This window comes from Phalacrocorax carbo, chromosome 5, assembly GCF_963921805.1.
Source record: "Phalacrocorax carbo chromosome 5, bPhaCar2.1, whole genome shotgun sequence".
NCBI classification, from domain to species: domain Eukaryota; kingdom Metazoa; phylum Chordata; class Aves; order Suliformes; family Phalacrocoracidae; genus Phalacrocorax; species Phalacrocorax carbo.
In genome coordinates this window covers 44036395-44059903 of record NC_087517.1, presented here as the reverse complement: position 1 = coordinate 44059903, position 23509 = coordinate 44036395, and the positions used below count along the sequence as shown (strand labels likewise).

At 56.2% G+C, this 23509-nt stretch overlaps 1 protein-coding gene and 9 non-coding genes across 13 annotated transcripts; 4 read left to right on the top strand and 6 right to left on the bottom strand.

Annotated features, from left to right (window-relative positions):
• Positions 1–9989: 9989 nt before the first annotated feature.
• Positions 9990–10071, bottom strand: TRNAS-GCU (transfer RNA serine (anticodon GCU)). The gene has a single exon. It is a non-coding gene; the product is annotated as a tRNA-Ser (tRNA).
• Positions 10072–10710: 639 nt separating this feature from the next.
• On the bottom strand, positions 10711–10784 carry TRNAT-AGU (transfer RNA threonine (anticodon AGU)). The gene has a single exon. It is a non-coding gene; the product is annotated as a tRNA-Thr (tRNA).
• A 969-nt stretch (positions 10785–11753) lies between these two features.
• On the bottom strand, positions 11754–11825 carry TRNAA-UGC (transfer RNA alanine (anticodon UGC)). Its single transcript has one exon. It is a non-coding gene; the product is annotated as a tRNA-Ala (tRNA).
• Positions 11826–12209: 384 nt separating this feature from the next.
• TRNAP-UGG (transfer RNA proline (anticodon UGG)) lies at positions 12210–12281 on the bottom strand. Its single transcript has one exon. It is a non-coding gene; the product is annotated as a tRNA-Pro (tRNA).
• A 670-nt stretch (positions 12282–12951) lies between these two features.
• TRNAP-AGG (transfer RNA proline (anticodon AGG)) lies at positions 12952–13023 on the bottom strand. The gene has a single exon. It is a non-coding gene; the product is annotated as a tRNA-Pro (tRNA).
• A 921-nt stretch (positions 13024–13944) lies between these two features.
• Positions 13945–14016, top strand: TRNAP-AGG (transfer RNA proline (anticodon AGG)). The gene has a single exon. It is a non-coding gene; the product is annotated as a tRNA-Pro (tRNA).
• A 423-nt stretch (positions 14017–14439) lies between these two features.
• Positions 14440–14511, top strand: TRNAA-UGC (transfer RNA alanine (anticodon UGC)). Its single transcript has one exon. It is a non-coding gene; the product is annotated as a tRNA-Ala (tRNA).
• A 277-nt stretch (positions 14512–14788) lies between these two features.
• TRNAP-AGG (transfer RNA proline (anticodon AGG)) lies at positions 14789–14860 on the bottom strand. The gene has a single exon. It is a non-coding gene; the product is annotated as a tRNA-Pro (tRNA).
• Positions 14861–15154: 294 nt separating this feature from the next.
• TRNAS-CGA (transfer RNA serine (anticodon CGA)) lies at positions 15155–15236 on the top strand. Its single transcript has one exon. It is a non-coding gene; the product is annotated as a tRNA-Ser (tRNA).
• A 359-nt stretch (positions 15237–15595) lies between these two features.
• Positions 15596–21901, top strand: FTCD (formimidoyltransferase cyclodeaminase). Of its 4 annotated transcripts, XM_064452223.1 has the most exons (15): positions 15596–15779; positions 16215–16337; positions 16588–16771; positions 17161–17289; positions 17460–17548; positions 17804–17983; positions 18072–18209; positions 18516–18647; positions 19313–19374; positions 20144–20273; positions 20395–20556; positions 20800–20843; positions 20906–21062; positions 21469–21564; positions 21754–21901. In XM_064452223.1, exons 2-15 carry the CDS (start codon positions 16335–16337, stop codon positions 21838–21840), a joined length of 1593 nt encoding a protein of 530 aa, XP_064308293.1. In that variant the 5' UTR covers positions 15596–15779; positions 16215–16334; the 3' UTR covers positions 21841–21901. The 4 variants fall into 4 exon arrangements, with proteins under 4 accessions (XP_064308293.1, XP_064308294.1, XP_009504389.2 ...); XM_009506094.2 differs by lacking the exon at positions 16215–16337 and having other exon boundaries at positions 15598–15779; positions 20924–21062; XM_064452225.1 differs by lacking the exon at positions 16215–16337 and having other exon boundaries at positions 15599–15779.
• The last annotated feature ends 1608 nt before the right edge of the window (positions 21902–23509 follow it).

Genomic DNA, 23509 nt, shown 5'->3' with positions numbered 1-23509 from the left:
TTCAGCCCCACAGATCCAGTGCTAACACCAGCCACCTTATGCAGCAATAACCAGAGCACCCTTTTTCTCTTTGGGAAGGATGCAGACACCTAATTCGTAAATTAACGGCAAACATGAATTAACAGCCTTGGAATATTTAATTGAACAATTCTTTAGTTTGAAACACAAATCCACAAGTATTTCAATCGCAGGACCTTGTAAACCATTGGGGTTTGGGCTCCATTTTGATTGCACTCATGTCTGTCTCTTCCCAAGGGCTGCCCTCCCCAGGGGGAGAAGCTTAAACGAGAAGGGGTGGGTGGGGTGTAGGACATCCAGGAGCAGTGTCTGGTGATGATTTGGGCTCGGGATGAGACACAGTGCTGGTGGAGCCAACAGCACTGCAGTCGCACTGGGATGCAAGCCTTGTGAGCGCTACTCCCACGGGCAGCGCCAGGAGGGCTAGACTGGGATGCCAGTGCCTTTTGATTTGTGCCCATGACTCACACATGTAGGTGGCCTGTTATTTTCCTGCTTTATGGGATTTCCAGCCCCAGGGAAGAACCGGAGTCCTTGCTGGAGCCATCACCTGTCTGGCTCCTCAGGCTGGCACAGGGCCCTTGCCTGTCAGGGAGGACATCCTGAGAAACCCTGGTGAGCCCCTGTCCTGCAGTCAGTCTGTGGGTGTCTGGGGTGGGATGTCCTCTCAGTGGTGCCCTCTCCTCCCCTTATCCCGGCCATGCAACCACTTTCTCTCCCCTTCCTAAAGCCTAAATGCAGGCATCCTCTCTGCTCTGGTGGAAAATTGCATTGCAATGCCTTAGTGGGTGAGGAAAGAGATTTTTTTTATTGGCAAACAAGTCTCATCTCAGTCTGCCATGCCTGCAGGCTCCCAGCTCCAGAGGCCCTGTCTCCAGCTAGTTGGCTGCAGGACACATGTCCCCAAGGACTCTGGCCAGGAGTCCTTGCCCCAGCAAGGAGAATGAGGGACACTGCCTGTTGAGGCCAGCTAGGACTCCTGGTATTATCCTCAGTTTGGCACCCTGGTCCTGGGGCAGGATATGCCTTTTGCAGCCCTGCAAATGTACTGGCGGTGGATCTGCTTCTTCATCCATCCCACTGCTGTGAGTAACCAGGATTTTTTTTTCTCATCTGGATGTGCAGACAAGCCACAGATAGATGTGCTGGGATTGTGTAGACCCAGCAATCATCCAGCCACCACCAATCTCTCCATCCCTATCACCAGCCCCATGCTGCCCAGGGCTTATGCTCCTGATGGTCCCACTCACTTGCTACTCACAACAGTCTTCTCTTTTCCATGGCAACTCTCTATGCTTGTCTACTTGTTCCAACTCAAACCATGACTTCATCCTTTCTCCCCACCTCTTCCATCCCCAGGGGGCAAAGTACCCACCACCACATGAAAAGCTCACTGGCTGCTTCTGTTGGCTACCCAAGCAGGCAAATGCAGAGAAACCTTAGCAAGCCCATTTGCCACATGTGGTGGTGCAGGCTGGGATGTTCCCATGATTACATACACCCTAAAGAGGAGACCGACACCCCCACGGATGGGGAGCTACCACCATCACCTTCCCAGGCCCCACCATGCGATGGGGTACCCCACCATGATTCATGCAATGTAATTTCCGCTGGTGCAGTTGACTTCACCAAAGCAGAGGATAGAAGAAAGAAAATTAGGAGGGTCTCCAGAAAGTAATGATTTCTGCAGGAGGAGGATGCTGAGTGACAGCAGGGAGAAGGTTTCTTCCAAGGACATGAGCAGGTGAGGGAAGATAGGAGGTGAACAGAAGATATCAAACTGAACAGATGCAGGCATAGCCAAAGGTTTGCTTTTGGGCTAAGCTCCAGGCTTTTCTCAGAAATGCTTCTGCAGCTGCTGTTGAAAGCCATAAGTAGTCAATGCTGGGACCAAACCCCAGGACCCAGCTATTTGCCTCCATGTGTATCCTTCCACCCACTAAGCATTATTTTTCATCTCAGTCTTGGTATGTAGTTCCCTGTTTCTCACCAGGACCTTTGGCTGCACTTTCTTTGCAGGAACCTGTATTTTAGGGCCTGATCAGCAGGTCTGTGGGGTCCTGCCCTGGGCAAGCGCTGGCTGTGGGGGATACATGGTGGAGTGAATTCAGGACGGCTCTCGAGCTGGGAGCCAAGACAGCATGGCTCCTGGCTGGGAGTCAGAGTACCCATGGGATAAAGGGTGCCAGGGCCCTTGGGATGGGAATCCCTGCAGGGCACTGAGGTCCTCACTTCCCAACTCTCCACTAAGGCATCACAATTTTCAAGTCAAATCAAGGACCTGTGTGGATTTTAGTCACCTTTGAGACACTGACTCTTCAGAAAAACAATCCGTATAACCTCAACAGTGGAGTCATTCAGTGAAAAGCCATATAAAAATGTCATTATTCTGTCCCCCTGCTCCATCCTGGATTGTCCGGTGCAGTAGACGGTGGAAGACAGTTGCACCAGCCCCAACTTTCTAACAAAGATTTTGCTGGAACTCCAATGCTTTTCCTCATTGCAGTGGTCAGGAGAATTTTGCATCCCATCTCTGTGGACAATTTCTGGAGCTGAGATAAAAAGATCTGAGCAGTCCTTGGAAGTGGGATGTGAAACCACACGTCTTTTCTGGTGCTCTGATTGCTGAGCAATTGCCACATAAATTTTCTCCAAATAAGGAGCACCTCTGTGAAGATCTCCTGAGCAATAAAACCAGTTGAGCTTGGTCAAAGGCTTTTGAAGACCAACATGCTTACAAGCTCATAATCCCTCATTATAAACACTCGTAAGCTTTATGCAAATTGCCACACTACCAAAATGCTTAAGGTATGAAAGAAGATTTAAACAGTACCCATGAAGGACTTAGTCGCACTCTTATTCCTCCTTCTATCAGCGAAAGGTTCTGCTTGATGACACATGGCATCTTTACTCAATGCCTGGCATCTTTTTCCAGAGACACCTGCACCCCCTCCTTGTAAAACAATTATTGTCCAAATCGCTAATGTGTTCAACTAAAATCTTGGGTCCTAGTCTTTGAGAAGGGCTCAGGATGGAGGTCGCTGTGCTGTGGCTGGGGCCAGGGATGGGGTTATCCTTGTCCTCTAACCGACCAGCTCTTGGGCACAGAACTTGCAGGTCTCTCCACTCAGCAGCAGAGCAAAGCTCCCTGCTGAGCGCTGGTCCAGCTTTTTCTCTTGCCTCTGTATCTGGAGCTCATGGGGAAATTATAGGGTTTTTTCTTCATGTCCTGATTATTATATATATCTTTCGGATATCTTTCTTGATGGCATCACCACAGGTCTGAGTATCCATCATGCTTGGCGTCTATGAGAAATGTTAGGATGCCTCTCCCCATGACACCTCTGATCAACCAGATCTTAGCAAATTTGGGCTCCCAAATGTCTGTGTGCCCAGAGTTTCACTGTGTTTCATATTGCAGGCATCCCTCTTTCTCTGACTGGGCCAGGAATGCTACTGTGGGCGTGGGCTGCTAGACAAGGTGCGCCCATATCCAGGGTGGGATGCCATTCCCTGAGCTGTCTTATTGAGCCAGCAGAGGGGCATGGGTATATTAATGTTACTCATAGCACTCACTTGAAGCAAATGTTGTGCCTGTACATATGGATGTCTATGTGTACATGAAGCAGCACAGAACAAAATGTGTCTGCTGCTTCATTAAGAGATACAGCCAGATGCAGACACATCACATGCCTCACTGTCACCTGGGCTACCTAGGTTTGAGTCAGTACATATTTATTTGTATAAGGCCTCTTTTGCCACATGCTGCTTAAAGAGTAAGAATAAAAAGCCTATCACTTGAGGTCTGGTTTTGCCCTAGAATATCTTAGGAATTTTTTACTCTTCATCATCACCCATAAAACATTGGGTGAGTTGGGTGTAGGATGACCATCCAAAGGACCATCTCCCAAGAGACCCACTTTCTGCCACTTCTGACCCCACATCCATCCTCCTTGGCTCACCCAAAAAAATGTTGCAAAACACAGGGTAAATGCCTTTTTGAAATGTTAAACCTTCATGTTCACACCTCCTTGAGGGAACAGGCAACAAGTCTGCTTCTTGTGGGAAGTCCACATTAAGCAGGCAGCAGGAGAGGTTTCCAGGCTGAGAAAGTTGCCTTCAGGCTGGTCACAGCAAACCACACAGTTACTTCAGCCCAGTACAGAGCTGAGCAGGAGGAATTCCCATTTCGGACAAAAAGAAACCTCCTCCCCAGCAACAAGTTGCCTCCAGTGCAGGTTATCCCTCCAGACCAGAGGCACAAGGAACACCAGAAGACTCAGGCTATGAAGTAGCATGACTTTAATGAGAAGGAGAATAAACCAATTCAGAGTATGAGAAATGGTAAAGAAATGGATAGCCCCACTCCAGGACAAGCCAATCCCTACAAGGTGTTCCTCTGCCCAACTGCCCCATGACTATCATCTTCGGTCTACAGCCCGCGATAAGCATTTTTGCCTAGCCAGCAGCAAGTGCTGTGTAGCATCACAGGGTGTGACACCTATGTGGAAATACAAAGTAAAGCTTAGCGAGAGAAAGGTATACAGAGGCATGGTCTCATGGCTCCCTTCTTCCTGGGGGGACTGCAGATACCCCCCACACCTGAGAAACCCATGGGCATTTCCTTAGTTCTCTTCCCCAGTCTTGGTCCTGTGCTTCGTTTGTCCTTCCCAATGCAGCCATTCAGCTGGCATCCGTGGGAGGATGTAACCACCGGGGACACCCCTTACAGCCCACTGCCTAGGCACAGCAGTCCTGCCTTCCCTAGCCCCCGGGAACCACCAGAGGCCACGGGGACACCGCAGCACCGGAGGTAGCTCCCGACTGCCGCTGACGCTGTGGACCCCACTGTCGTGTTTTGCGGGTAGGAGCTGAGGATGGGCCCAGGCAGGGTGACCACGACAGTGGGGGGCTGGATGACAGTGGTGGAGTCCCCACAGCGGCGGAAGCAGGGCTGGTTGCAGCTGGTGGCCAGCGGCCGGGGACTGCAGGAAGAGGGAAGGCACACGTCGTAGCAGGACATCACTCGTCGAGGACGTACACCTGAAAGCCAGATCCATGGCATAAATGCAAAGCAGAGGCTGGTGCATCCCTGCTGAACCCTCACTCAGTGTCTCCCATAATAAGAGAGCTAGCTAGAGGGTGAGTTTGGAAGGTACACAACCCCGAAGGATGGCTTTCCAAATGGGCAGGAACCATCTTCTCCCTTTCCTTGCCCCATACCCCGCTCAGGAGAAAGAGAGGAGTTTGGTTTGAGCTGCGTGTCTGGAGAAGCTGGAGGCACCAGATGCTGAAAGCACTGACCCACTCCTGCATGCTGCCTACCTTCAAACTGACAGCAAGTCTTCAGCAAGTGAAATGCTCACTGAGATGCATCTAGTTGTAGCAAAACCCACTTAAATCAATACAACATGAGCAAGCTGGACTTAGTGTGAGCTGAGCTATCCCATCCCAAAATATAACGGACCTCTGATGTCCTTCCATAAACAGGGACACATCAATCTCTGCAACCCGGTCATGTGCTATTCTTTTTTTTCTTCAGCAAGGAAAACCATGTAGGCTGCACCCAGCTATGTAGTTTTGGATCCTGCAAGCCCTGCATCCTGCAACCCTTGCACTTCTCATTTTGGAGCAGAAATAAACCCTTCCCCGACATCCTCTGCAGGTAGGAGGTAGGCAGGTAACAAACCTTGAACTCTTGCGGAGGACCGGACACCAGGCATCGATGAAAGCAACAGCTCAGTGGGGAGGAGACAGATCCCGTCTTGACTTACCCAGACAGAGGCAGCGGCGGCAGCTGGAAGCAGATGGTGGTGCTGGGCACTGTGTGGGGTTTTATAGGGTGCCCCGGCCCCCAGGGGAGCGGGCTCATACCTTCCTCCTGAAACTCCCAACAACTGGCAGTTTCTCCTGGAAAGCTACTCTGGCTGATTAAACAGTTCCCTCTTTCATCTGTCATGTTTTGCTTCCATTTAATACTGAGTAAGATTGAAATGATTCGGGCTACAAACATTAATCACCTTGCTTCCTAAGGCCAAAATATATTTTAGGTCTTATACCTCCAGGCAGGAGAGTGTTTCAGCAGAATTTAGGGCAGGCACATCCCCAGCTCATCACTCCCCACCTTCCTCTGAGCACAACCAATTCAGCTCCCCAGTGCACCTGAGGTGAGCTTGGGGATATAGGCTGAACAAAAGAAACATGCATTTGTAGTAAACCCTGCAACAGCAGTCTCACTGAAGGCAGGAAAAGCTGGGGGGCTGCAGGGGTGAGGGTGCTGAGGGACCATGAACAGCTGGGAGAAAAATGCCAGAAGGCATTTCTTCTGCCCCAGCTGCCCAGGTACTACCGACGCAGACATGGGATTTAAGCTAGCCTGGCATGAGAAAATTGTTATGCTTTTGGATCCACTTAGAAGATTTTGACTTTTTTTTTTTTTTTGTTATTCCTCATGCCTGGCGTATGAATTCTGCTTGGAAGGCACATCAAATTTTAAAAGCAAAGTAATCATGGGCTCTGGAGTCCACCCCTGGAGGTGACACACACCAAATCTGACTGATTTTGCAAAGTGAGCTGATTTCCGAGGCCAAGAGCCTTTCCATCCTTCTCTTTGTATATGCTAACAGCAGTGAGCCAGAAGTTCACAGCTATGCTTCCTTGTGATGGAGTGACATCATCAAGACATTTTTAATTACAGGCCAGAGCGTGACATGGGATTGCTTTGCTGAAAGCCTGTTAGCTGCTAAACAGCTGGGGAGTTGCAGAAGTCCTGACCTGCACTTAAACGTGAATCACCTGCACACTGGGGAGAGGGAGTTGCTGACGTGGTCCCAAGGAGGGAAATGAGCCATCAGGCTGTAGGGGCAAGGGAAGTTTGATGGTGGCTTTTCATTTCACGCCACCAGAGCCGAGATGAAGGCACAAACATGTTCTGCCCTGGAATAAACCATGGTAGTACTGGGGCACATGTACTATGCATGTGTAGAGCTGGGGGTTGTCAGCATCACTGTTAAAGACGTACCTTGTAGGGGTCATTTTATTTCTGAGGGTGACCTGGCCTTGTGGAGCCATGGTTGATAGCACTGAATTGTCCCTAGTGACTCCTTCCTGCCCTACCTGCCAGGGCAAAAAAGCCTTTTAGAGGTGCTGGGGTCAAGCCCAGCTATTTTTAACAACATTCTGGAAGGGGAAAGAGGAAATCAGCTTTTCCAAGGTGCAATGGAGGACACGTGCTTCAGCCAGAAGCAACCTTCCAGCCTGCTTGAGTAAGGCAGGAGGCTGTGGATTCAACACAACCTCCTAAATGGCAGTTTCATGAGCCGGAAAGGATGGGGCTTTATTTTAAGCTTTACCTGTCTGCTTTTTGCACCACTCTTGAATAATAAAATGATGGCACAGGTGCACCTTGGATCCACAGCCGAAGAGTTAAACCCTTCTTCTGCCAGTCAGGGTTTCTTCCCCTTCACTAGTCATCTTTTTTTTTTTTTTTTGAGTCTCTGTGCATTCCTGTGATCCCAGGGAAAACAGCTTTTCCTGGTAGACTCCCTTCCAGTCTTCCAGACAGAGGCTGGGATCTTCTGATTTGCAGACTCGCTGTGTATTTCAGTTTTCCAACCCAATTTAAGTACTTGAGGTTCTGCTCACATTGGATCATTGTGTACCAGAATATCTACGGATGCAGTGATGCTTGAAATGAATGCGTGGTGGCAATTAGAGAGGGCATGTTTCTGAAAGGAAGTGGATCTGTGTACTGAAACAAGTCCCTTGCCTGGAGAAGGGGAGAGGGGAAATAAAAGGCACATGTCAGGAAGTTACAATAATCAGATTTGTGTAATGAATGAGATTAAACAAAGGAAAACCATAGGGGAAAGAGGTCTTCCTGGAAATGCAGGTATTTGGGAGAAAGATAAGGATTGGTTTTTCAAACCCATATTCATTTCAGGGAATGAGCACATTCTACTTAAGCCATGACTTTCTCTGGAGGAACCACAAAACTGAGAAAATTTCACCAAACCAAATACTTCAGACCTATTTTCTTAACTTCTGCACATCCTGGACCTCTCAGCCCTGGTTCTTCCTTCAGGTAAGGGCATGAGGAGAAACATGGCCTTGGACCAATACTTGCTGTGTTTCCCTCTGCATCACAAGCCCCAGCAGCACTTTGCAAGTCCATTTTCACTGCTCTGCACTTTGATTTCCAACAACCCAAGGGCTAGATGTCTCTCAGACTGGCTGGAGGATAGAAGCTTGCCCCTGCCCCAAAATTTCTCCTGAAAGCCAAAGGCAAAGGCACATTTTGGAGTAGCAACAGACCCACCGCTACCCATCTCCAAGGAACACCTGCATCCAGAGCTCTCGACCGGGGCTTGCCCTGGGGCTGCAGCCAACCTGCCAGCAGCACAATGTGCAGGGATGACTCCCAGGCGGCTGATGGGTAAGCGGGACACCCTGGTGCCAGGAGGCAGCATCCTGATGCAGACAGACCCACCCAGGCAGCTGCCCCTCCACCGCAGCCATGAGGCATCCTTGGCTGCCTGTGTCCTTGCCGGGGCAGACTCAGGGTGCTTCAGGGTCAGTGTTTGCAGCCCCGGGAGCAGAGCCCAGCCGGTGCTGCTGGGTAGAGCCGGGCTGCAGCTGCCATGTGCTGCCCAGGGCTGCAGATGATCCAGTTTCATGCTGCCACACATTCTTTATAATTGCCAGGTCCCCAGGGTGGGCTGATGCTCCATGGCGTCACCGAGGCTGGCACATCCCCCCCAGAAGGCCTCATCACAGTGCCGGGGCAGACACAGCCCAGCAGTGTTGAAGGCTGTCCCAAGGGAGTCTAGCTTGTTTCTTCTCCTGGCTGACTCTGCCCTGCAAGCCCCCACGTTCCATCTGGCTGCAACAGCCCTGTGCCATGCACCACTGCCCAAGGAAGGAGCCCCTTGCCCAGGGCAGCAGAGCTCACCAAGCACTGCAGCATCCCACAGCAGCAGGACAGGACGGGGATGATGTTTCCCTGCAGCCTGATCACTGTTTCAGGCTCAGGAGAGAGAAGCAGCAACCAGCTTGTCCCCAGGGGCATCTCCCCAAGGCATGGGAAGGAAATGTGGCTCCAGGGAAGGTCGAAAACCCTGTGCAGGGCTTGCAGCGTGGGCAGCTAAGCCTGAGTGTCCTCACCTTTCCTCCAACCCACAGCATTGCTTGGCCACATCCACCTCTGTGGAAAGAAGGCGTGGGAGCAGGAAAGACGCCTGCAAGGCTGGCACAACACACTTCTCCAGCTGTGTTGAAGCACAGATATGCTCTGAGAAATGCAAGGCTTCCCTCCCTGCAAGACCGCCGGGATTTCAACAGTTAACCTCCCAGCAGCCAGGTCTTTTTACCTCTTCCCTTTTCAGCTTGCAGTAGCTCACCCTCTCCTCTCCCCGGGAACCTCCGCTGCAAGCACTGCTGCAGACACAGGAGGGAGCTGCCAACACACAGCAGCTGTGCTATCCTTGAAAAAATCATCTCTAGGATGCGGCGATGCCTCAGCGAGGCTTTTGGCTCCCATTGGCGTGATAGGGAGATGTAGAAAGGCATAAACTGGCTGACAGAGAAGAAGTGAAAAAAGCAGAGCCCAGGCTCAGGGTGTGCCCGCATTGCTGCTGAGCCAGCATGGCCAGTCTGTTGCTGACCTTCACTGCCCATGGTTTGGTGCTTTGCCTCCGGGAGAAGATGTAGTTGGCTGGCAAGAGGGTGGCCAGCCAGTGGGCTCAGGACACAGAGGGGTACAGCACCCTGCTCCTGCATGGGAGCATGGGTCCTGGCATGTTGCACTGAAGGCCAAAGCAGGTCCCTGAGCAGCTGGGAGCAGGTTTGGCAAGTGGGATTAGCAACCCAGAGGCAGATGTGTATTTAATACAGATAAGCAAAAACAGAGAGAGGCAGGAGGAATGTGGCCACAGCAGGGGCTGCACCAAAAACTTGCCCCTGGGAAAGGGTCCCGACGAGGGTGGGATTCGAACCCACGCGTGCAGAGCACAATGGATTAGCAGTCCATCGCCTTCACCACTCGGCCACCTCGTCCCCTGCTCCAACCCCTTTTTTTGGGATTTTTTCCCACTTTTTGACCAAAGGCTGCAAACCTGTGCCTGGTTCTTCGGGGTGTCTTCTGGGGAGCTAGGCTGGGCAGACAGAACCCTGGCACCCCATCTGCCTGGCCATGTCAGCCAGCTGCCCACCTGCCTGTTGCAGGACAGCTGGGCAGGGCATCAAGCGTTGGCAATTCATTTATCCCTCTCCATACTCTCTTCTGTCCCTGTGTTCAGAGTGTGGCAAAGCGTAGGGTGGCATTTATTTTTGCTGTAAAAGTCTGTGCCCCAGGCTTTGTTACTTGTTGCAGGTCTCCATCACCCCCACACCACCACACCCCCACCCCCAACCTGTGTCCAGAAAGTTTTCCTGCAGAATTCAGCAGCAGTTGCGCAAATTAAAGGGGAAGAGAGTGGGGGTCCAGCCAGCATTGGATGTACCTTATTTCCCAGATTCCCTGGAGATATTTTGGGTCATCTCTCCACTGTGAGCTCCCCAGACAGAAGGAAACTCTTTTCCCCAACAGTGCAGTTGCCTGGGACAGAGGGGTGGGGCTCTACTGCTTGAGACAGGGCAACGACCCCCAGCAGTGCCCCCAGCTTGGGGTATGGAGGAAAAACAGCCCCCAAGCCCAGGCACCACTGGGAGTCGAACCCAGGATCTCCTGTTTACTAGACAGGCGCTTTAACCAGCTGAGCCATGGCGCCCACCTGCCCTACAGCCATGTGGTGCCCCACAACACACCTGACCCTCTTTCCACTCCCCCACCCCATGCCACACACCACTGCCCCACATCAGGGGTAGCCAAACTCTTCTCTATCTGCCACTGGGAGTACCCCCAGTGCTGACCAAGACCCTGGCACAGGGAGCCCAACAACTCCACTACCATCATCATCTGGGTTTTGGGGTCCCATCCCTGCAGGGACTTGCTGACCCCTCCCCTTTCCCCAGCAGAGCCCTGCCAGCTGCCCCCAGCCCCTGCACTGCCCTGAGGTGACTGCCTGTCTCAGCTCTCTCTCTAGCTGCTCACCCCAGCATCCCAGGGGTCCCCAGGGCATCATCGGCCTCACTCATGAGTGCCCAAGGCTGACCCAGACAATCTCAGTGCAACTTCTGAGGGCTCAGGCACCCTCAAAGTCTCCAGATTTTCAGAGGTGCATAACACACACAGAGGGTGAGAGTGGCCAGGAGCAGCTCCACAACAAGGCAGGTGCTAGTGATGGCCCATGCTCACCCCACTCCATTAACCTCCTCCTGACAAGGCACAGGGAAGGGGTCCTGGAAAGGGAACCAACCCCCGTTTGGCCTTTGCCATGCAGCAGGGAGGCTGAAACGCCAAGAATGAAAGACAGCGTCCTCCAGCTATGCCAGCTGCAAAAGGGGATCCTCCAGTGGGTATGTCCCCAAACACCAGCACCCACAGATCCTGGGTATGGGGAACTCCGTGCTCTCCCTTGCACTTATGCTGGTAGTGAAGAAAGGGCTGGGGCAGAGTACATGTGAGACCATGGAAGACAGGATCTGTACTGGGTCCCAGCACAGCCTGGGACCTGCCTCATTGCTCTAGGGGTATAATTCTCACATAGGATATAAGACGTCCCAGCTTCAGCAGCTAGAGAGCCCTCCTTTTGGACACCCACTGCCCCAGTCAGGTGTTTTTGGGAGGCAAAAGTAGGTGGAGATGCTGGGGGTTGAACCCAGGGCCTCTTACATGCAAAGCAAGCGCTCTCCCGCTGAGCTACATCCCCTCTACACAGCCACGGTGGGGCAGGGCAGCCTGGGTAAGTCCCCTCACCACCCACCCCTGCCAAAACGCCCACCGCTCACCCTGCTCTGCCCCCAGGACCCTGACGCTAAAAACAGACCCTCACGACATGCGCTGCTGGCAGCACCTGCTCTGCCCTGTGGTGCCCAGCGCGGCCTCCAGCTGCCCTTTCCCCATCTGCCTCCCTGTCCACGCGCCCTGCAGCACCTCGCTGCCAGCTCTTGGGAATCCAGCCTGCCCACGGAGATGTGCCCAGCAGCATGGGGCACCAAGCCCACCCACTGCGCCTGCACCCCTGCCCTTGTCGCACCCTGGTTATACCAGGGTCCCACACGCCGGCCGAGGAAGGTGGGTTGTCCCAAAAGGAGGGCTCGTCCGGGAGTTGAACCCGGGACCTCTCACACCCAAAGCGAGAATCATACCCCTAGACCAACGAGCCAGGGTGCTGCACCCCAGCCCTCTGTTCCCCCCGCATTTTGGGGATTTGGGGAGCCAGCTGAGGCTGCGTGTGTCCCTTGGCGCACTCTGGGAACAAGGAGGTTCCTCTTGCTGTGGCCGGTCCATGGAGACACCATCTGGAGGTGACCGTGTGGCATTAGTGCCCAGCATCTCCAATCCCCACCATCTCTGGGGTTTTTTCTCCTCAAAACCACCTCCCTGGCCCTTGCAGTCAGTGGTTGAAATGGCCGGCGCTTTGCAGCATCACCTCCTGCCCTTCTTCCTCCGTGGGCCATGCCCCAAAGCCCATGTCCCCCTCTGACCTGGCCTTCTCGTTGCTCCCAGAAAATCCCTGTTGCTGCTTCCTTCCCCAGCTGGCCGGAGCTGCTGACCGAGGGGTCTGGTGCTTTGCAGGCACTGGGCGTCCCTCGGGTGCCCCAGGCTGCCGATGGGGCTGGGAGAGGGCGGGGGGCTCTGGGGCAGAGCAGGGGCATGGTTTTCTGGACACAGCCCCTGTGTCAGGGGCTGCCTGTGGCTGTCCCAGGGCGGGCTGCCGAGCTGCTGTGGGCGCCACGGCAGCAGTGCCGGCACCGTGCAGTGGCAGTCCCAGGCAGAGCTGTGCGCGCCCCATCCCCGCAGGGCTTGTGCCCGGCGGTGCGTGGCCAAAAGGAGGGCTCATCCGGGAGTTGAACCCGGGACCTCTCGCACCCTAAGCGAGAATCATACCCCTAGACCAACGAGCCAGGGTGCGCAGGTGCCACCCTGCACAGATCCTGTCCCACACTGCCCCCAGCCCTGCACAGCCGAGCGCAGGTGTGGGGCCAACGCGTGCCCCAGGGGGCTGCCCTCTCCCGCCACTCTGCTCTCTGGCCATCACCTCCCCCAGCTTCCCCGGCAATGAGGCACAGGGTGATGTGGGGGAGCCCACTCAGCGTCCTGGCAAAACACCACTGTGCCCATCTTGTCCAGGGCCGTCACAGCCCCTGGAAGGGGCACTGCGGGGGTCCCTGTGCACCCCTGGCTCCTGCTGTCCCAGCCCATCCTTGCTGCCCCGTTTTTTCTGGGAAGAGGGGGAATCTCTGGCACAGATCCTGTCCCCCACAGCCCCACGGCCGTGGGCATTTCACGGGCCAACGCGTGCCCAGTGCAGGTGGGGGGCAGCTGGCCCAGGGTGCTGCCCTCTCCCTCCCCTCTGCTCTCCAGCCATCACCTCCCCCAGCTCCACGGGGCAGGAGGCACAGGGTGATGTGGGGGAGCCCACTCAGCATCCTGGCAAAATGTCACTTCCCCACCTCTTTGGGGCTGCATAAGCTGTAACACCTTGGGGGTGGCCTGTGCCTCTCCTGCTCCCAGGCCAGTACAACCCCTGGAAGGGGCATTGTTGGGCTCCCTGTGCACCCTGGCTCCCCATCCTGGCCGCCCAACATCTGTCTCCGTCTCGCACGGGCGCCCAATGCTCCTGGGAAGTGGGAAAGTTTCTGGGGCGGCCGGTGCATCCCCACACACACGCTCAGCCCTGCCCAGCCCCCCACGGGATGGGATGGTGGCAGGGCCCGTCCCCAGAAAGAGGTGCTCGGTGTTCCAGGGCCCAGGGGCAGCCACTGCCCTCCCCAGCACCCCGGCGTCGGGCACAGGGTGGGGGTGCGCGGGCAGCTGCGCACCCCGGCTCGTTGGTCTAGGGGTATGATTCTCGCTTAGGGTGCGAGAGGTCCCGGGTTCAACTCCCGGACGAGCCCTCCTTTTGGCCACCCACCGCTGGGCGCAGCCCCCGGAATGGGGCACGAACGGGGCGACATTGCCCGGCGCGGGGGGACGGGCGGCCTCCCCAGGTCGGCCACGTCCCCTCCGCTGGGACGGTGCCACCACTGCCGGGGGTGCGGTGCTGCCCGCTGCCCCGTGGGCAGAGACACGGGTCAGCGACGGCCAGGGCTCCTCCCCTCGTGGCTGGGGAAGGGTCTGTCGGGGCAGTGGGGGACGGCAGCCCTGCTGCCACCGTGTTTACGGTGGGCAGCTCTGCGTTGGGGCTGTGTCCAGATAACCGTGTCCCCGGTCTGTAAAGCCCCAAACCCCACGGCCAGCAGGTCCGGCCAGCTGGGGAATGAAGCAGCGACGGGGATTTTCTGGGCGTGATGAGAAAGCCAGGGGAGAGGCTGGTGCAGGGGGATGTAGCTCAGCGGGAGAGCGCTTGCTTTGCATGTAAGAGGCCCTGGGTTCAACCCCCAGCATCTCCACCTACTTTTGCCTCCACAGTCCCACCACCCTGCCAGCTGCGGGGCTGGCAGAGACCGCGAAACCCACAGAAAAGACCTGGGGCTGCCTGCGGGCTGCTTCCCAGTGCCTGCAGCCTGTGGGGAAAGGCCCCCGTGCCCTTTCCATCCCTGCCAAGTGCTGCAGGTTGTGGGGGCACCTTGTGCCCCTTCCCCACAGGGCCCAGGGTGTCTCTTGGGGCAAACATCGGTGCCTGGGGGAGCAGCCAGGTGGGAGCAGGGCGGTGGGTGGCCAAAAGGAGGGCTCGTCCGGGAGTTGAACCCGGGACCTCTCGCACCCTAAGCGAGAATCATACCCCTAGACCAACGAGCCGGGGTGCGCAGCTGCCCGCGCACCCCCACCCTGTGCCCGACGCCGGGGTGCTGGGGAGGGCAGTGGCTGCCCCTGGGCCCTGGAACACCGAGCACCTCTTTCTGGGGACGGGCCCTGCCACCATCCCATCCCGTGGGGGGCTGGGCAGGGCTGAGCGTGTGTGTGGGGATGCACCGGCCGCCCCAGACACTTTCCCACTTCCCAGGAAAAGAGGGCAACCTGGGGGACTGGGGGGGGCGTGTGTGTGTGCCCAGGATGTGGGGCAGCTGTCCCCCCCGGCTACCAAGGGCTGGGGCTGTGATGGCCGAGGGGTGAAGGCGTTGGACTCGAAATCCAATAGGGTTTCCCTGCGTAGGTTCGAATCCTGCTCACAGCGAGAGCTTTTACCTACTGCCCCTGTGCCCATGCTGGGGGTCCTGGGAAGCAGCTGTCCCCCACCATCATGTAGCGCCAGTCGTCCTGTTTCTGTGCCCTGGGCAGGAGCAGGCTGTCCTATCCAGTAGCCACAGCATCCTGCTTTTCTTTGTGTTATATCACCTTCTCCTAGCAATTAATTTGTGCTGGAGGTTAATTAGTGTTGAAGGCTGACCCTGGCAAGCATGGGCCCCTGGCAAACAGGCAGCGCCCTTGTGCCCTGAGCTGCTCCAGGCACAGAAGGGACAGTACCACACTGTTTATCTAAGACCCTTTCTGACTCCTCGTTGCTGATCGATGCAGTTAATGAGAAACCCTGGCTCTGGGAAGAGGCAACAGGGTTGGGTGCTGGGAGGCTTTTGCTCTGCAGTGGGACAGGAAACGGCAGGAAAACCCACAGGGTGTGCGGAGCAGAGCCGGTAGCTGTGCGGTGCAGGGAGACCCTGAGACCATGACCAAGCTGGTGGAATGTGTCCCCAACTTCTCAGAGGGGAATAACAAGGAGGTGAGGGAACACATGGAGGGACTGATGGGTGGTCAATGCTGGGGTATGGCTGGCTGGACTGCCCTGGTGGAGGGGCCATGCAGGCAGTACCTGCTGCCAGGCTCTGCCCTGCCTCCTTTGAAGTGCTGTGCACCTTTCCCTGCCTGACTAATGCTGAAAATGCCCAAAGGCAGCCCCTGCTCCTTTTTGGCACATTGGTGAGGAGTGGGGGCTCAGACCTCCCTCTCCTCACTGCCTGCAGGTTGCTGTAGCACTAGGGCTCAGGATGGGTTGGCATACCCCCTTAGAGAAATATTGTTTGCAGTTGTGCCAAAACACAGCACCTAGGTTAATGGGATCTGTGCTGGGCATCAGCCCTAGGCTGAACTTTGGCCCTGCCAGTGGCAGGGGATTTCAGCAAACCCCAAATTGCAATAAACCCACTGCCTCCCCCAGGGAACAGGCTTCACAGAGGCAAATCTCTTTTGAAGCTGGCAGGGGACAGTATCGTCAGGAACAGCAATTTGTGATGGTGGTCTTTGACATGCAGCAGCAACCAGGCACCTCTCCCCGACCATGGTGGGTTTGGGGCTCACGGGGAGCCAGGGGTGTCCCAAACCCCTTGGGTAGGATGGGGATGCTTGTGCCTTTGGATCCTGCATCCTCTGCAGCTCAGGGCTGCATCCCCATTGGTCATGGGGTCATCCCCAACCCCAGCACCGGTGGGAAGGGGGAGAACTGAGAAAAGACATCTCCCACCTTGTGAAGCTGGGGCTGTAGCAGAGGTCTGGCCAGCTCAGCTGCCTTGCCCCACTCTACTGTCCAACAGGTGATCGATGCACTAGGGCAGGCCATCTCACAGACGCCGGGCTGTGTGCTGCTGGATGTGGATGCTGGCACCTCCACCAACCGCACTGTCTACACCTTCGTGGGGTCCCCTGAGGCTGTCATCGAAGGGGCACTGAGCGCAGCCCGCAAGGCTGGGCAGCTCATTGACATGAGCCGGCACATGGGTGAGCCTGGGGGCGGCACAGGAGCTGCTCTGGTGCGGACCATCCCTTGGCTGCAGTGCGTGGTTAGCCCTGGGTTCACCTTGCATGGCTGGGCTAAAATCAGCTGCCAGTGGCCAAGCACAGCACATTACTGCACCTGCAGCAAACAGTGTTGCCAGGATGGATGGTGGTAGGATCATGCAAAGCTCTTGCTCATCCTCCTGATCCAGAGAGGCTAAATCGCTCCTGTCTCTGGGCTGGAGTAGTCATTACTGCTGCAAACTCAACTTGCCTTATGGCGGCAGTGCCCATGTGGCCTTGCCCAGCAAAAGAGGCTGGGAAAGGGATCTCCTCCCTCCTTGTTTGCTTGCTCTTCTCAGCTCCCATCCTTATATTTGCCCTGCCACCAGGTGAACACCCTCGCATGGGTGCCCTGGACGTCTGCCCCTTCGTGCCAGTGATGAATGTCAGCATGGAGGAGTGTGTCACCTGTGCCCATGTCTTCGGGCAGCGCTTGGCAGCAGAGCTGGGGGTGCCTGGTAAGTGGGGGCCAGGAACCTCTGCCCGTCCCATCCCACCCCGCATGCTTCCAGCTGTGGAGAAACCACACACCTTTTGCAAAAGCTTAACCAAATGGGGTTTGCTCCCTGCTGGATGACGTGCTGCCAGTCTCTGCCTGGTGGTGCTCATCCCTGGCTCTGTCTTCCAGTTTACCTGTATGGAGAGGCAGCGCGGGAGGAGAGCAGGAAAGCCCTGCCCACCATCCGTGCTGGGGAGTATGAGGCGCTCCCTGAAAAGGTGAGCCTGGCAGCACCTGGCTGGGTGGCACAGGCCAGGCAGAGCTGAGCTGCACCTCTCTGGCTTTGGAGAGGGTGCCAGCAGCTGGCATGGTCCCTTCACACTGAGAGGAGCTGATGAAACACTTTGGGTGGTGCTGAACATGGAGATGGTCATGGTAGATGCTGGCTGTGGAGGGGGATGCCATCTCCATGAAGGTGGCTCTTGCTGCTCAGCAGTGCCAGCCCATGCACTCTCCTCCCTCCCCCTCCCCAGCTTGCAAAACCGGAGTGGGCTCCTGATTTTGGGCCCCCAACCTTTGTCCCCCGGTGGGGGGCCACAGTGACAGGTGCCCGGACCTTCCTTATTGCGTACAACATCAACCTGCTGTGCACCAAGGAGCTGGCTCACCGCATTGCCCTCAACCTCCGCGAGCAGGGTCGCGGCGCCAACCAGGTACACCCGTGCCAGTGGCATGCTGGGAGCAGATCTGTTTGCCCCCGTGCCGCCTGGGCCATGCCTTGACCGTGGCAGTTCTTGGCAGCCAGGGCGCTTGAAGAGGGTGCAGGGCATCGGCTGGTATTTGGAGGAAGAGAATATAGCCCAGGTTTCTGTGAACCTGCTGGACTTTGAGACCACGCCGCTCCATGCCGTCTATGAGGAGGTCTGCCGGGATGCAGAGGTGGGTGGCACGCCACACTTATTTCAATGGGGGCTTCACAGATTATAGCTTCCTCCAAGTTTTTCTCCCATCCCCAGGTCAGGCTCTGTTTTATCTCACGCTCAGCTCAGCCAAGCTGGGCAGAGTGCTGAATGGCACAAAAAACCCAGAAGCTCAGCAACTTACTGCTAGCCCCCAGCTCCTCTATTGAAGGCTTTTCCATGAGCTCCCCAGGTCCTGGGAAGTGATGAGGACCACCAGGCTGGGGGGTAGTGGCAGCAGTGCAGGTGGCTCTGGGGACAGTCATGTTTCTGATGTCCTTCACAGATACTGAACCTTCCCGTGGTGGGGTCCCAGCTGGTGGGGCTTGTCCCCAAGAAGGCCATGCTGGACACAGCTGAGTTTTACATCAAGAAGGAAAAACTCTTCATCCTGGAGGAAGAACAGAAGATCAGACTGGTAACATGGCTCCTCCTGGTACAACACAAGGGTGGGATCATGAGAGAGACACACACACACTCCACCCCACTCCCCAACCTTCCAAAGTGGCACTGAGCAGAGACTTAGGACCACAGCAGTCCCCAGTTGTGACACTTGTCTCCAGGGACAGTGCCTGGCAAGCTATGAGGGCACAGTGACAAGGTGCTTTATTGTCCTGAGATGCTCAGGGAGCACAAAACCCATCCTGTGAGGAGAGAGTACAGGCAGCAGCTGCCCAGCTTACATGCACGGAGGCCAGGAAGGAAAAGAGACCTCCCCAGAGCTCAAGGACAGTGCGTGGTGTTATAGGAAAGTGTCCCAGGACCAGCGTAAGCTGGAAATGGAGAGACAGGCCCTGCTTTTCAGGTACAGGAGGGAGGGACTTTTCTAGCCTATGGGGAATGTGCTAGATAAGAGCAAGCTAATTATTTATCAGTGCAGTTCCCAGTCATTTGTAGGCGGCTACACGCCACCCCCAAGTCTGGGATGGGACAGACTGGTGACGCCTGCTGTCCTCTCACCAGGTGGTGGCCCGAGCAACTCTGTCCTAGGGCTGAATCACCCATGGTTAATTAACAGCAGGGAATGAGGATGCAATGGGACTTAGCATGAAGGGGCTAACACAGTGGTGCTGCTCCTTGCAGGTAGTCAGCCGGCTGGGCCTGGACTCTCTGTCTCCGTTTCACCCCCGGGAGCGCATCATCGAGTAGGGACCCCCACCCTGCTTCTCATCATGGTGCCCAACCCTGCCTGGACAGGGGATCCTGCTGCCTGCGTCTTGCACTCAGCTTGTTTTGGGAGTGGCACTTGCACCCAGCTCCTCTTCACACCCAGGGGACATCTCTGCTGGGTGTTCTGCAGGCGCAGGGTGGTCCCTGCTCCTAAATGCTGATGGTTGTGAACATGGGGTGGGGGACTGCAGGTTGCTTGGGCAGGCAGCAGGAGCAGGTTTCATGGCCAAACCTGAGCATATATGTGTTAAATCCTCCACTCCATCCCCAGCCCAAATTTCACTGCCTCTGGCTCGCACACTGCCCTCCAGTGAGAGGTGCTGTGCTTCAGTGCCCAGTTAAAACACATCTCTGTGCGGGGAGAGGAAGGGTAATCCATCTGTGCTGAGGTGAAATCAGGACATGCACTGTAAGTCCTTGTCACCCTGCCCTGGAGATATGGCTGCAGGTGTTTCTGTCCCACCAACACTGTTTGCAGGACCCCACCCTGTCTAATGCAGAGCAACCCCACACACCACCAGGATATGTGCTTCCCAGCTTTCCATCTGTCCCCATGGGGCTCCTTGTCCTCTCCTGACCTCCTGCTGGGTTTTTTGGGCTAGCCCCCTTCTCAACCACCTGCAGAGCCAAGGGGTAGATGAAAACCTGTCAAAGAGGGCAGTGCTGGGTGAGAAGGGACCGGATGGTGATGGTGGGTGTTCCTGCACCTGGGGGGCTCTGACCCATGGGACCGCTGTGCTGCAGGTACCTGGTGCAGGCAGGAGAGGTGGATGGGGGGCTGGTGGCCAAGCCACTGGGTGCCTTCGTGCGAGCAGTCGGAGGGAGGTCAGCAGCACCGGGAGGAGGCTCCGTGACTGCAGCCGCAGCTGCCCTGGTACGTGGCCCACAGCAGGATGGGGTCCCCACCTGCCTGGGGGGTTCCCCCAATAGAGCTGGCATGGCAGTAGTGGGGGGCACTGTGTCCTGCTGGAGAATTTACCCCCATGCCCTCACAGGGAGCAGCGCTGAGCTGCATGGTGGGGCTGATGAGCTACGGGAAGCGGCAGTTTGAGGAGCTGGACCCCATCATGAGGAAGCTGATCCCCCCCTTCCACCAGGCCATGGGCGAGCTGGTGGCAATGGTTGATTCTGACTCCCGTGCCTTCAGCAGCTACATGGTGAGGTCCCACCAGTGGCAGATGTCCCACTGGGAAGCAGGGGGGCTTTCCAGCTGTGAGGGGGGCTGGCATCAGTGTGTGCCACTGTCCTTAGGAGCAGGGCTGTGACTCTGGCCCCAGTCAGGGCCAGGGGAAGAGAGGTTTGCAAGAACATGGGAGCTATCTGGTCTGCCCTGGACCCCAATGCAAGGCACGTGGGGTCTTGGAGCAAATGGCAGCAAATCTTCTTTTCTTTGCCTGCAGGAAGCTATGAAGCTGCCAAAAAGCACCCCTGAAGAGCGGGAGAGGTAATCTGGGCTGGTGGGGACTTGCAGACTGGGGGAACTCAGCTGCCTAGTGCTCACCCCAGGGCTGTTCCCCCTCCCAGACGCATGGCTGCCATGCAACAGGGCCTGAAGACAGCCGTGAGGGTGCCTTGTGCCCTGGCAGAGAAGGTGAGCGGGCTCTGGCCTACTCTGAAGGAGCTGGCATGCCACTGCAACCTGGCCTGCAAATCTGACATCCAGGTATGGCCCTGGGCTCATGTGTTGCCCCAGCTGGGGCTTTGGAGGCTGCCAGGCTCACTGCTTTTCCCTGCAAAGTGTCTCATTGTGTCCTGATGTCTGGGATGCATCTCTCTACCCGTGCTTCCCAAACTAGCCAGTGGTTTTTGCCTGCTTTTTGGCAGCTTGCAACCCTTGTAGGAGAGTTGACCTTCACCACCCCTTGCCTGACTTTTCCCATCTGTGTGGCAAGGCCATGAATGGTTCCCACTGCTGGAGCCATGTCCTGAAAATACCGGGTTAGGAACCGTTGTGTGCCACTAGATTTGGGAGGGCAGGAGTCCTGCAGCATAAGGGTCTGCCCTGCTGCAGGACCATACGGTGATGCTCTTGTTCAGCAGGAGAGCTTCTTACAAGCCTCTTTTCCTAGGTGGGAGCCAAAATGCTGGAAGCAGCTGTGTTTGGAGCTTACTTCAATGTCATGATCAACCTCAAAGACATAACAGATGAGAAGTTCAAGCTTGTGGTAAGTGGGGGCTGCGTGTGTGCCTAGGCCCTGGTGGCAGGAATGACAGGGGACAGAGATGGAGAGGAAGACCCTGGGACCCCTCATGCCTGGGCACACACTCCCTTTGCCACCAGCTGGATGCATGGAGTGGGCAGCTTTTCTGTCCTGTCAAGTGGCAAAAGATGCACCTTCTCCCTCCCCACACAGATGTCGCAGAAGGTCTCCGGGATGCTGGAGGAAGCAAAGCAAGGCTCGGCACTCGTGCTGGAACTGCTGGAGAAGCGGGCAGCCTGAGAGGGGCTTGGGGACAGGCTGGGGACTCTGCAGCAGCAAATACAGCTGGGAAACACTCTCATCCCTGCCTTGGCTCCTTTGATATCCTCCTCAGGAGAGATGTTCCACTCAAGCAGATGCCAGCATCATGTCCCCTGCTGGCCTTTACCTGGCCAAGGGTGATTTTTACTGTCTGGGGCTCAGGCCCCCATCTCCATCCCCCCATCTCTGGGACAGAAGCAACCAGCTGGGCTGGCAGTGCCTGGGGCCACAGGGCTCCCAATGGAGGGGATGGCAGGGACCCCGTGGCACTGACTAGGAGGAGATCTCCGTGCGTGGGCACCTCCTGACCCCACACATGCCTGTGTGTTTCTGTGCCCAGAAATCCCCCTGAGACAGCCCCCTGCCCACAGGGCTGGGGTGAGACGTGGTGCAGTCCATTTCTGTGAGGGTTCTTTTTGACAGTGCATGACAAGACCAGCCTGTTGCATTGCTCACTGACCCAGGAAGGGAGCACTGCCAAACATGGGGCAGCATCAGGGGTGTTAGCAGAGAGATGGGGATGGGATGGGAGGAGTTCTGTCCCCTCTTCATAGACCTCCCAGAGGAAGACCTGAGCACTGGGGCATCCAGCCCTGCCTCCTGTCTCTGCTGACCAGGTCTAATGGCAGATATCACATCCTCCACCTGCACACCATGGCAGCATCCTGAGCAGTGTCACAGGGAGTCATTAGCTGGACCCTGAGCCCTGCTGTCCCACAGCAATGCCTGTGGGATGATGACCCCCTGCCCCATGCCAGCCCCCATCCTGGACATTGTAACTATGCTGGGAGCACTGAGCCAGGGTTCATGGTGGGGATACCTGACTCACCCCATCACCTGATGCCAGGACGTGAAACCACCACCCTCCATCCCCTGTTTTTATCAGCTCTGAGAGACCTTTGTGCCAGCTGGGAGTGGTGTGTTGACATTTCCCATGTGCCCATGATGACGGCTGTGGCACAGGGAGCGGTGCAGCCAGTTGCACTGCTTGGTGGTGTCACCCCTGTCTGCCACACCCCTCCTCACCCAGCCAGGCTCCGGTATTTAATGGCTGCCTGCCACTCTGGAAGAGCTGTGCCAAGGACAACGATCAAGGGTGTTGCTGGTGGTGGTGTTTTCAGAGGCGGCTGCCAGTATTGTCTCTGCTGGGAGCTTTTCTGCAGGTTTGGTGAGTGAAAGCAGATCGTGAAGCAGCAGCACCTGGTGGGGCTGCAGGACAGCTGGGGAATATGGGGTAATGGGAGCGTGAGCACCCATGGCCCAGGGTGCACCGACTCCATGGCTGGTGCTGCACCAAGACATGGTGTCCCCACCCACAAGGGCACGGGTGGGCACGCATGCTTATAATTTCCATTAACAATGGAAACCATATGCCCAGGCTTTGGGGGTGCACAGAGTTGGGGATAGCCACTCTTGGGGTCGGCACTGTCACTCAAAGGGGTGGGGAGGCTGTCAGGATCTGTGGGAGTATGGCACTACTTGGGAAGTGAGCGTGGTCTCTGTGCCTCGGGCAGACACATTGGGCAGAGGAGCCAGGTCCCGGGTGCTGGCAGGGTGATGATGTCCCTGTGACGAGAGGTGCTGTGAAGGAGCACTGATGATGCCTGTCCTTTCCTTGCAGCTTGGGGGCCGTGGAGGATGTGGAACC